The sequence below is a fragment of the Schistocerca gregaria genome, chromosome X, assembly GCF_023897955.1.
Source record: "Schistocerca gregaria isolate iqSchGreg1 chromosome X, iqSchGreg1.2, whole genome shotgun sequence".
Classification (NCBI taxonomy): Eukaryota; Metazoa; Arthropoda; class Insecta; order Orthoptera; family Acrididae; genus Schistocerca; species Schistocerca gregaria.
In genome coordinates this window covers 110,774,756-110,787,373 of record NC_064931.1, presented here as the reverse complement: position 1 = coordinate 110,787,373, position 12,618 = coordinate 110,774,756, and the positions used below count along the sequence as shown (strand labels likewise).

General features: G+C 41.3%; 1 protein-coding gene across 1 annotated transcript in view; it reads right to left on the bottom strand.

Moving 5' to 3' along the window:
- Positions 1 to 12,618, bottom strand: part of LOC126299170 (dystrophin, isoforms A/C/F/G/H) — a 2,370,611-nt gene that overhangs the window by 957,965 nt on the left and 1,400,028 nt on the right. The window contains exon 55 of the mRNA XM_049990931.1: positions 10,515 to 10,704. Within this exon, the coding sequence (XP_049846888.1) occupies positions 10,515 to 10,704 (190 nt within the window). The remainder of the gene's footprint in view (positions 1 to 10,514; positions 10,705 to 12,618) is intronic.

Here is a 12,618-nt window from a genome sequence, read left to right as displayed (position 1 = left end):
TGGGCGTAACATTGCAGAGCGATATGAAGTGGGAAAAGCATGTGATGGCAGTTGTGGGGAAGGCGGATAGTCGTCTTCGGTTCATTGGTAGAATTTTGGGAAGATGTGGTTCAGCTGTAAAGGAGACCGCTTATAAAACACTAATACGACCTATTCTTGAGTACTGCTCGATCGTTTGGGATCCCCATCAGGTCGAATTGAGGGAGGACGTAGAAGCAATTCAGAGGCGGGCTGCTAGATTTGTTACTGGTACGTTTGATCATCATGCGAGTGTTACGGAAATGCTTCAGGAACTAGGGTGGGAGTCTCTAGAGGAAAGGAGGCGTTCTTTTCGTGAATCGCTACTGAGGAAATTTAGAGAATCAGCATTTGAGGCTGACTGCAGTACAATTTTACTGCCGCCAACTTACATTTCGCATAAAGACCACAAAGATAAGATAAGAGAGATTAGGGCTCGTACAGAGTCATACAGACAGTCATTTTCCCGCGTTCTGTTTGGGAGTGGAACAGGGAGAGAAGATACTAGTTGTGGTGCGAGGTACCCTCCGCCACGCACCGTATGGTGGATTGCGGAGTATGTATGTAGATGTAGATGTAGATGTAGAATATGTCGCTTGGCTTCACTACAGGCATCTGATGCATACTGAGAGAACGTTTTCAGAAGTGTTGGGGTACGCACATGTTAGATTCCGTAAAAGAAAAACTCGTTTTATTATAATGAAATTCGAACATGGGAAACCAAAATAGAACACACATCGAACAATGTTCCTGGTTGCATCACGCGTTCCAACCTCTCGCCATATGAGGGTAGCTCCAGCATTGTCGAACACGATCGTTTTGGTGGTCAAGGTTTCATTGTGGGGGGAGGATGCTGTTGCATGAGGGAACTGTCCTCCAAATCTTTGAATACAGTACAGCCACCGGCGCAACACAATTGTGGCACTGTACTCTTTCTCCACGTGCGTCTTTTCAGGGGTGCATTTGACCCTGAATCGACTTTTATGGATGAAAATGCGCGACCGCATCGATCCGCGCAGGTGAATGAGGTCTTAGAACGAGAGGATATTAGGCGAATGGATTAGTCTGCCGTCTCCGAGACTTGAATGCGTTGGGGGGGGGGGGGGGGGGGAGACATATTGCAGGATGGCCACATGCATCAGCGACCATCCAGCCGTTGTCAGCTACGTTGGTGGAGGAATGGAAAGCTCTTCCACAAGGACCTTGTGGTCAGCATACATTGCCGTCTGCGGTCATCATACATCCTATTAACGCTACAACAATAAAGGGGGGGGGGAATGTTATATTGTTGCTAAACCTTACTACTTCATTTTTTTTTTTTCAAAGGAAGTCGTCATTTATAGGTTATGCACCAGTTAAGCACAATTATAAGTCATTCAATGATAAGTCACATACAAAGTAAGTACAGAATGTCCTCTTTTACACACTGTACTGACAACACCAGATTGGCGGGAACCGCGAGTTGGTACCAACTGCAACCGTAAATTTTACGAGGTTTTTTTTGGAGGATACAAGATGAACATCAACAAAAGCAAAACGAGGATCATGGAATGTAGTCGAATTAAGTCGGGTGATGCTGAGGGAATTAGTTTAGGAAATGAGACACTTAAAGCAGTAAAGGAGTTTTGCTATTTGGGGAACAAAATAACTGATGATGGTCGAAGTAGAGAGGATATAAAATGTAGACTGGCAATGGCAAGGAAAGCGTTCCTGAAGAAGAGAAATTTGTTAACATCGAGTATAGATTTAAGTGTCAGGAAGTCATTTTTGAACGTATTTGTATGGGGTGTAGCCATGTATGGAAGTGAAACATGGACGATAAATAGTTTGGACAAGAAGAGAATAGAAGCTTTCGAAATGTGGTGCTACAGAAGAATGCTGAAGATTAGATGGGTAGATTACATAACTAATGAGGAAGTATTGAATCGGATTGGGGAGAAGAGAAGTTTGTAGCACAACTTGACTAGAAGAAGGAATCGGTTGGTAGGACATTTTCTGAGGCATCAAGAGATCACCAGTTTAGTATTGGAGGGCAGCGTGGACGGTAAAAATCATAGAGGAAGGCCAAGAGATGAATACACTAAGCAGATCCAGAAGGATGTAAGTTGCGGTAGGTACTGGGAGATGAAGTAGCTTGCACAGGATAGAGTAGCATGGAGAGTTGCATCAAACCAGTCTCTGGACTGAAGACCACAACAACAACAGGGTTAAGAAGCATGTCCTGCTCTTTGTAATGTCCAGGGTACTATCATTAATTGTGGTCACTTATAACTGAGAAAAGTGTAATTTCTGTTCGCCTCATTGCGTATTTCTTTCAGTTACCTTCTGTACTAAACTGTAACAGTTCCTTCTGTGTACGGTCCAAGTTTCAACGAGCTATGTTACTTGGCAGTGACACACCACGCGAAAGTTACTTTCATCCTTTAGTTTCGCACACCAGTGTAGTTTGCTAGATTCTATCCGAACAACTGTTTCGAGGGCATTTTTATTTGGCAGCCGCTGTTAGCACCGAAACCGGGTTGCGGGTGGAGTTGCTTGTCACGCGACGCTAGGAAGGATTATGACGATCCTGCAACCAACGGAGCTAACTGCCTTCCGTCCAATTACGAGGGACGCGCTGGATTTTAAATTTTCCGCTAGGCAATTTTATGAGCTTCCCGGCTGTAAAAACGGAAGAAACATTTACCGCACGGGAGCAGTCGTTGTAATCCGGCGTTGTTCATTACTGCACAGCACCGAGGTCATAATATTGTCTGTTTTGTAACGAAGATACGTGGTTTACGACCGCCATTCAAACCAGCATCTTTCGTTGCCCGTGTGAAACATGAGGACTGATAACGTGTGCGCAGAAAGCTCCTGCCTTCGTATACAGCGGCCTTTCGAAGTTTATTTGAAATATGAAACTGATCAATGTACATTAATTTGGCGAAATTAAACTTTCCGTCTCTGAAACGTATATGTCGCAACAAAATGGAAAACAAACGATAATACAGTTCCCAAGTTTACAGTTTGCTTATCAGGTTCTAGTGGATACAGAGTAGCACCCGTTCTCTGGGTATCGTCTTCTCCGTTAACACAGCAAAAACAGAGCCATATGGACTACTACAACAATTTAATATTTAGAAATCCAGTAGGGCCGTAAGTTACCACAGAAATAAATAAATAATAACTCTGTCAAAAATTACAGCTGAATGTCATCTGAGCAGACAGACAAAGCAGCCAAGTTTGTAGCTAAATCATCAATGTACTACGAGTTTAACGTCTCGCCAGCGGCGAGGTTATTGTAAAAGAATCTGTATTACAACTTGAGAGAAAGGGAGTGACGAAAGCACACATTTCTTTTTTAAGGAACTATACCGGCATTCGTCGAACTGATAGAGGAAAACCATAGAAAATATAAATCATGTTAGTCAGATGAGGATTTTACATGCGCTCCTACGTTGGCCTCGGACGTAAACATATACTCTGCGCAGACCAAAATATACGACGTATGGTTCAAGTGGCTCTGAGCACTATGGGACTTAACATCTGTGGTCATCAGTCCCCTAGAACTTAGAACTACTTAAACCTAACTAACCTAAGGACATCACACACATCCATGCCCGAGGCAGGATTCGAACCTGCGACCGTAGCAGTCGCGCGGTTCCGGACTGAGCGCCTTAACCGCGAGACCACCGCGGCCGACCTACGACGTATGGTGCAGATTGTAGACTAAGGAAATATCAGACTATATATTTTGAAGCAACATACAGAAAATTTAGATCGTTACCAAACTGACATATTTAAACACATGTACCTTTCCATTTCATAAAAAAAAGTTAAGGAACTGTTCTTAAATCTGTAACCTAGATGTGAAACCATAACCTATGTGTAAAAATTGACAAATCATGTAACATTTCAGGAACCCACGGAAGATGCTTTGTAAAAAAAAGGCGAAAAGCGTCTGGGTGCATATATAAAAGTAAGAATTTCGATATGCAGCATGCAGAAAAGGCATTTTTTAAACAACTGCAATTTAAACACAAGCGATCTTTCCAGGAACACCACAACACAAACCGTCGGTTCAAACAGTTACTGCTGATAAATCAACAATCTGGTATGCGACAAGTTTGTTTACTTTCCAACAGTATACAACGGAAGCTTGAAATGGAAATCATTCTTAGGAGTCGCTATTCGTGGTACGAAACGACTTTTCGGAGCGTACAGTGATTAAAATTCGTTGCCTGTGCAGAGTTTTCGGCTGCAGGTCATCATAACGACATCTTAAGGCCACAATTGGACACGGCGGTATTTATTTTGTAGCATTTGAAAGGATGGATCCATTATGGAAACACGCATTGACACTTACTGAGGTTAATTTTTCTCTGTCATTCACAGATTATACCTTTAATTTGAGACAAGCACTTTTTACAGTCAGATATAAAGAGTCATAGAAAGAACTGAAGAAGATCCAGACCTTGTGCACCTGCTGTTTACTGTTAACACGAATGTGTAGTCGAGGGAGCTACACAGTCTTAACAGTGAAACGACGTGAGTCACGAATTTTTATAAAAACTTAACTTTCCGTTACATAAAAATCCCTTTACAACTGTTGGCTGTGGCTACAAGCCAGCAAATATAACTGCGTCGTTCAACAACTTGGCCATGATTCCCTAAATTAGACTAATCTGGCAAGTAAAAGCATGTAATGTGTACACATATTTCGATTAATGTATTACGAGACATGATCCAATAAGGACGGAGGGAGACAAAATTAGGTTCTAATGCGCAGTCAACGAAAAGGGCGCTGTAGATGCAACAGAAAAATACGGTTGAAACGTTTTGAGGAAGGCCTATCCTTTCATTCTGATGAAATGATTTAGGGGAACTACCGAAATCTGAATCAGAATGACCAAAAGGGGATTTAAACCCAGATCCTTCCAAAACACGTTCTCAGTTTCTTAGCTGCTGTGTCATCAGTCTCAAGGAGGAAGTTTTGTGACAAAGGTTGTGTATGATCCACAGGAAGCAATTAATACCTAGATTAAATGAAAGAGCCAGAACTTCCTCTGTGATGACCGGACGGGACGATAAACACACAACATAAAACATGGGATTTTTAGCCACAACTGAAAATTCCGCTTCATTTCCTGTTTAGCGACGTCAAGCCTAATCACTACTAAAAGAGTGCTGTTCAGCAGCGACATTTCCAACAAACGTGTTTATATCGGATCTCTAGAAACGCTGTCCATAAATTACGCTTAATTCCGTGATGTATGGAGTTTTAAAATAATACTTTAAGTTGTCCTAAACTTCAACAGTTAATAAAAATCGCTGCTATGGCCTCGGGAAGTCTTACCAACCTCCGCCACATGGCTGATTTTGTACACAAATATTTCATAAAAACTGCCAAAAATTCGTGATTTATAGTCGCTCAAACCGCCTTCGTAAGCCATAACGTTGTGGTGAAGTAGCCAGTGATTTTAGAAGAGAAGGTGGCAATTGTTGTAGTCTTCAGACCAAAGATCGGTTTCATGCAACTCTCCGTGCTACTCTATCCAGTGCAAGCCTCTTCATTTCCGAATAACTACTGCAAACCACATTGATTGGAACCTGCTTAATGTACTCGTCTCTTCATCTCCCGCCCTGTTTGTCGTAACATAATCGCTCACATAACAACTGCAAATAGGCATTCATTTAATAAACTAAAAATAACTGCACTATATAAACAAAAGCTGAGAGAATTCGTATTGTCTACTCACATACGAGAACTAGACAGGAAATGAAGAGCGAGCAGCACTCCAAGTTGACTTTCGCGAAAGAATGCTGCAGCTGCTGTACTGGATGACTCAGAATAAATTTCCCCTCTAGCAATGTAGAATAGTGTGCACACATTTCCGTAGTTTCTGTCCATTTGCGTTTCTCGCGTTAGTACTGTTATTACCTCATATCTGTATTCCATGCACTTTGTGGCACATAAACACCCTCCCTCAGCGTCCTCCGTGGGCTAGTCTATGATGCACTGAGTCGCCAGTGTTTGTGTAAGCTCCCTATAGAGGGTTGATGTGATTTCGTGAAACATCCTGTAGTTGATAACTCTGGGGTAGATAGAGTGGCGATTCATCTGCTCGCCTGTAAGTTTGGACACACATGAAGGACGGAAGTGTATGACCGTAATACGACTACCTACTTGCCCTGACACTTTTACACTCCCCCCCCCCCCCCCGAAAACAGTTATCCCTTAATACGGTTCTACTGCAATAAAGTCCAAATTTAATATTCGTTCTTAACCAACTTCATTTAACAGTAAACAGTAATTTTATACCATTAAAACACTATGTTTTTCAATTTGCGAATTTTGCATACCCTGCTACGCGGACAATATTAGTCCTACAGAAAAATGGAGAAGAAACGTTTTTGTAGAAAATTTAATGTAGTTTAATTTTTTGCCGGGAAATAGTTTTGCTATAAGCCGCGATTTCCGAATTATTCCTGGAAAACGTGAAAAAGTGATGTTTTAAACACCCTCAATCCCACACTCACACTCATACCCCACCGATGGGGATTTTTTGTATGTTGTTCATGACACACCCTCTTATCACAGTACAAATATTTGCGACTACACGAAATTTTCCCCTGTTCGTTGCTTGGGCTATATCGTCCACGTTTAATTTCCGTTCAAAGTTACACTCCAGAGAAATGCCTTCAGAAAAGACTTCTTAATACTTAACTTTAAATTCGATGGTGACAAATTTCTCTTCTTGCCATAGCCAGTCTACATTTTATATCCTCTCCACCTCCGTCATTATCAGTTATTTTACTGCTCAAAATAGCGAAAGTCTTCTATTGCATTAGGAAATGAGTTACAGAAGTAATTCTCTCAGCATCACCTGATTTAATTCGAATACATTCCATTACCGTTATTTTGCCTTCGTTAATGTTCACATTAATCCACCTTTCAAAACGAAGTTCTTTCAGTTCAGCTGCAGTTGCAAGTACTTTGCTGTCTCTGACAGAATTACAGTCACCGGTAATCCTCAGTTTGGTCTGTTCTCCATGAACTTTAATTCCTTCTCCAAATTTTTCTTTGGCTTCCTTTACTGCTTGCTCAATGTACAGATTTATGAACATTGGGGATAGGCTACAGCCCTGTCACACTTCCTTCTAAACCACTGCTTTTCTTTCATGTCCTTCGACTCTTAAATCTGCCCTCTACTTTCTGTACAACTTGTGTATAACCTTTCACTTCTTGTATTTTACTCCTTCTACATTCAGAATTTCAAAGAGTCTACTCCAGTAAATATTGTTAAAAGGTTTCTCCAACTTTATGAAAGCTATACACGTTTGCCTTTCTTTAACCTATCTTCCAAAATAAGGCGAAGCGTAGACTGCCTACCATTTTCCAACATTTCTCTGGAGCCCACAATGATCTTCTCCGAAGCCGACTTCTACCAGTTTTTCCATTCATATGTAAATATTTGGTGTCAGTGTTTTGTAACCGTGACTTGTTAGACTGATAGTTCGGTAATATTCACGCCTATCTGCACCTTTTTTCTTTGGAAATGGAATTATTACATCCTACGTGAAGTCTGAGGCTACTTCGGCTGTCTCACACATCTTGCACACCAGATTGAACAGTTTTGTCACGGCTGGCTCTCCCAAGGCTGTCAGTAGTTCTAACGGAATGTCGTCTACTCGCAGGGCCTTGTTTCGACTTAGGTCTTTCAGTGCTTTGTCAAATTATTCTCGCAGTATCGTATCTCCCATCTCATCTTTATCTACTACTTCTTCCCTTTCTACAATACTGCCTTCAAGTTCATTTCCCGTTCAGAGTCCCTCCATATATTCCTTCCACCTTTCTGTTTTCTCTTCTTTGTTTAGTACTTGTTTTCCATCGGAGATCTTGATATTCATACAGCTGCTTCTCTTATATTTAATTACCTTCTAATTTTCCCCTACAGATAAATGGTTCAAATGGCTCTGAGTACTATGGGACTTAACATCTATGGTCATCAGTCCCCTAGAACTTAGAACTACTTAAACCTAACTAACCTAAGGACATCACACAACACCCAGCCCTCACGAGGCAGAGAAAATCCCTGACCCCGTCGGGAATTGAACCGGGGAACCCGGGCGTGGGAAGCGAGAAAGCTACCGCACGACCACAAGATGCGGGCTACAGATAAATGCTTCTATAGACTTCCATTTGTGCTCTCGCCATTACTACTTAGCCATTTTGCACTTTCTGTCAGTCTCATTTTTTAGGCGTTTATATTCCCTTTCGCTTGCGTCATTTGTTTCATTTTTATATTTTCTCCTTTAGTCAGTTAAATTGAACACCTCCTGTGATATCCACGGATTTCTACTAGGCCTATTTGATTCCTTGCTACCTTTACTATATCATCGTTCATAGCTACCCATTCATCTTCTACTGTATTCCTTTCCCCCATTTCAGTCAATCGTTGCCTAACGCTCCCTTTGAAACACTCACAATTTCTGGTTCTTTCAACTTAACCAGATTTCATATCCTTACTTTCCTACCTTCTTGCAAATTCTCTAGTTTTAATCTACAGCCCGCATCTCGTGGTCGTACGGTAGCGTTCTCACTTCCCACGCCCGGGTTGCCGGGTTCGATTCCCGGCAGGGTCAGGGATTTTCTCCGCCTCGTGATGGCTGGGTGTTGTGTGCTGTCCTTAGGTTAGTTAGGTTTAAGTAGTTCTAAGTTCTAGGGGACTGATGACCATAGATGTTAAGTCCCATAGTGCTCAGAGCCATTTGAACCCATTTTTTAATCTACAGTTCACAACCAAACATTAAGTTTAGAAGCCACAACTGCCGGTGGAAATATATTGAAATCTAAAATCTGATTCCGGAATCTCTAATTATCATTACATATCAATCTGAAACCTTCCGGTATATCCAGGTCTTCTCTAGACATAGAATTTTATTTCAAGATACTTCAACTAAATCTTAGCGATGATTAAATTGTGCTCTGTGCAAAATTCTACTGTGCAACTTGCAGATATCCGGTTCGAATCCTCGTCATGGAAGAACTTCTCACCATCTGGATTCGGGGGGGGGGGGGGGGGGGACAAAGAGTAAGGGGGAGAAGTGGGGGAAGGAACAAAAGTTTTCTCATTCACAACGTGTGCATCTATATCGTGTGTTTAATCACAAATTTAGCCGCATTGTTCCAAGTAGTGAGGCCAGTTGCTACTGCCCTCATGGTGATCCCTTCGCACGAAAAAAATAACGCCAATTTATAAAATAACGAAAGAGAAATAATATTTAGTTAACTTTTAACGAAACAAAAATTAAAAGGTGTTCAGGTATTTTGTTACTCCGAAGAATAACGAACGAAGAAATTGTTGATGGTGTTTATTTCTAACACGCTTCTACATTCTGTTTGTCCTCTAACAGCCTTACCGTGTGCTATCAAAATATTCATCATATTTATGGGCACACCTAGTTTTAGTGTTTTTTTTTCTCGAAAGAAGCCCACGTGTTATACCAGTCTGGGTGTAAATACATTCTCTGTTGTTACGGCTCAGTCGACGAGCGAACAACTAACTGGCGCAACACTGAACGACAAGCAACGTTACAAATCGGTGTGGCCACAGGACGCGCCACGCTAGGCAAACTAACAACTGCCGTTATTTCCGTGAGTGACTGGAACGTCAAATTAGCCCTTTGTAAAGGCATTTCACAAGCTGAGGCTACCCTCTTATTGCGAGCGTCTGAAAATTTGAGCTAAAATATTGGCGTCCAGCGAAATAGTAATAATAAATATAACCCTTCAAATAATTTTGATTCCTTATTGAACTATAAGCGACACCTTTTTGTTTTTTATCCTCAGAAAATTTCACTCCTCCCACCCCTCAGGTGGGAAGAATGTCGACAGCAGGAACGTCCGACGTTGCCTGAGTACCACCATTCCACGACGTTAGGTTGTAAGAGGAGGATGAACGGGAGATGAACTTCAGCGACAGTGGCCTCCCATGTGTCCATACCTCACATCTTGTGACTCTTATCTGTGGGGTTACGTAAAAGACCACGTATTTGTCCCCCACCCTTGAAAGTTGGCGACATCGCATTGTTGAAGCTGTGAATTCGATATCGAGAGGCCAGCTGCTTCGTGTGTGCTAGGAAATGAGTCACCGTTTTCATATTTGTCATGTAACACATAGTACCCACACCGAACGCTTTTAAACTTGTACTTTCCTCTCTTCTGGAACGTTAGAATTGTGTTTCTTTCTTCTGTAGTTTGGAAACAATAAATGTTTAAAATCTGTTCCTTCTTTCCGAATACATTAAATCGTCTCATCTCTTCAATGCACTGATGCTTCGGAAATCAGTCAAATTCTCCATTTGTACGTACACAGCATCAGTACCTAGCTGCAGTATCAATAATTTCTTAATACAGGTACTGCGTACGGAACAACAGAAATGGCGTTTTTTGCCCCAGATTTCAATCTTCCTTACTCTGTACACAAAGAGACACGTAATAGAGCACCTACCTTGAGCTGGTGCAGCGGCTGCCGGATCGCCCCCGCGTCGCGGCGACTGCCCAGGCGGTCGGCGTCCGACTCCACGCACTCCATGGAGGATTCCGCTTCCGACAGCCAGGCCAGAAATTTGTCCAGCGAACGGTCGAAGTTGTGCAGCGAGCTCATCGCCGAATGCAGCAACTTGCCCCTGTTGATGATGCTGCAACCAGAGGAAAACTTTGCTGATAATACGTCTTGACATAAAATCGATCGTGCAGGTATCACCGGAGTTAACCTTTCCCAATACATTTGTTTCTTCCAGTCGTATTTTCCCAACTTATGCTTATTTTGGGTAGGAATCACAGACAGGTGATATCTGGAAAAGTCTGAAATAACAGTAAACATTCTTGCGGAATGGAGTTCACTCGAGCTAATCTTCGATAAAACAGCCTTTGAATACGATGATGTTCAATATCACGCCAAGAAATACATTAATTTCTTCTAATGTCTAAAGTAACTGGCAGGCGAATTATTGGTGCGTGGGTAAGCTATTTCCCGATAGGTCGTATTGAAAAAATAATTCGCTTAAAAAATAAATCGCAAAAGAATGCAGTGATTCTCATATATCGAGAGCATGAACACTTCTGGTGAATCATGATTCGAGGTTTCCTTATAAACAGGAGAAAAATTCAACTTGTTTTTAGTTTATAATTTTTTAATAGTTATTCCTTTTACCACTTCTTCGCGATGATTGGTCACTTTCTCCCATTAAAAAGGACTATTCTTGTTAGTACTTCAATATATCTTGACACAATAAAGAAAGTTTTGTTCGAAGAGATTTTGGGACTGCACCCGGCCGTCGAAAAAACTTCACTCTACGATATTTTTTAAACTGGGCACCTGCCAGTCATCTTAAGGTGAGCCATCGAGGTCTTCGCCAACCTTCGATGGCTCACCTGAAAATGACTGGCAGGTGCCCAGTTGAAATATCGTGGAGTGAAGTTTTCGACGAATGGCTACAATCCCGAAATCTCTTCGAACATTTAATTCACTGGGAAAATTTTAAACCTCACATCAACGAAAATCTTTCTCAATGGACGCTTTTTTTTACGTTTATAATTACACATTTCCTTACAATATAGCCAAACCCAATTTTAAGATGTTTCATTTGCCAAACAAGCACCGTGCAAGCTCATCAAATATGTAAAACAGGTATTAAATTTCTGGAGAAAACTCCAGTATCAAGTCGCTTTTAAGAATCACTTATTGTATAACTGTTATCAGTTTCGAGGACTTACGAGCGTAATATCCTCCGTCTACTGACTCCATTAATTTTCTTAGTTGTTTAAATATTACAAATATGAGTCATGTAGTAAATTAGCGATCATGTTCACATGTCAAGCAAATGAATTCATTTTCTGAAAAAATTACGATTCTGGAAAAAAAGTTTGATACACTGTGCAAGTTGGTTCCTACATATTACATGGAAGAACAATTTGGTAAACCAGAAATTCCTATTGTCAGTTATTGCTTAGTCTATCCCCTGCAAACGAAGTTCGGTGTGTACGCTGTACAAAGTATGTATTAAATATGGGTCTCTTAATAGTGAACAGAATTTCCTTCTATTCGGTAGGTGAATTCCAAAAGTGCTGAATTCCTGTCGCCATAGACTTGGTACTAAGAGTTCTGGATACGTAAACTGAAATTTAAATAAATTTAGATTACAAGTTCCGCATTGCAGCTTTTATGCACATTGCCCTATGGATCGCCCTGTCATCATCTGCCTTCTGATTCATTCTTTCTAGCAATTTTATCAAAACTTAGTGTGTCTCCATTTTCCTATATCTGCTGAGTGAAAGAAAGATTGTATTTCACCGCGTCTATGTTGACTACAAATGGATTAATTACTCAAATGGTAGTGTCACACAATGCAAAGGGGAAAAGAAACTTACAGTAGGCAGATCTGAGGTCTCTACATCTACATCAATACAACACCTGACGGTGTGTGCCGCAGGATATTTCTGGTAACACTATCCGATCACTCCTGCCCTATTCCACTCGCGAATGGCACGTGAAAAAAAAATGATTGTCGGTAAACCTCTGTATCAGCTCTAATTTCCCGAATTTCCTCATC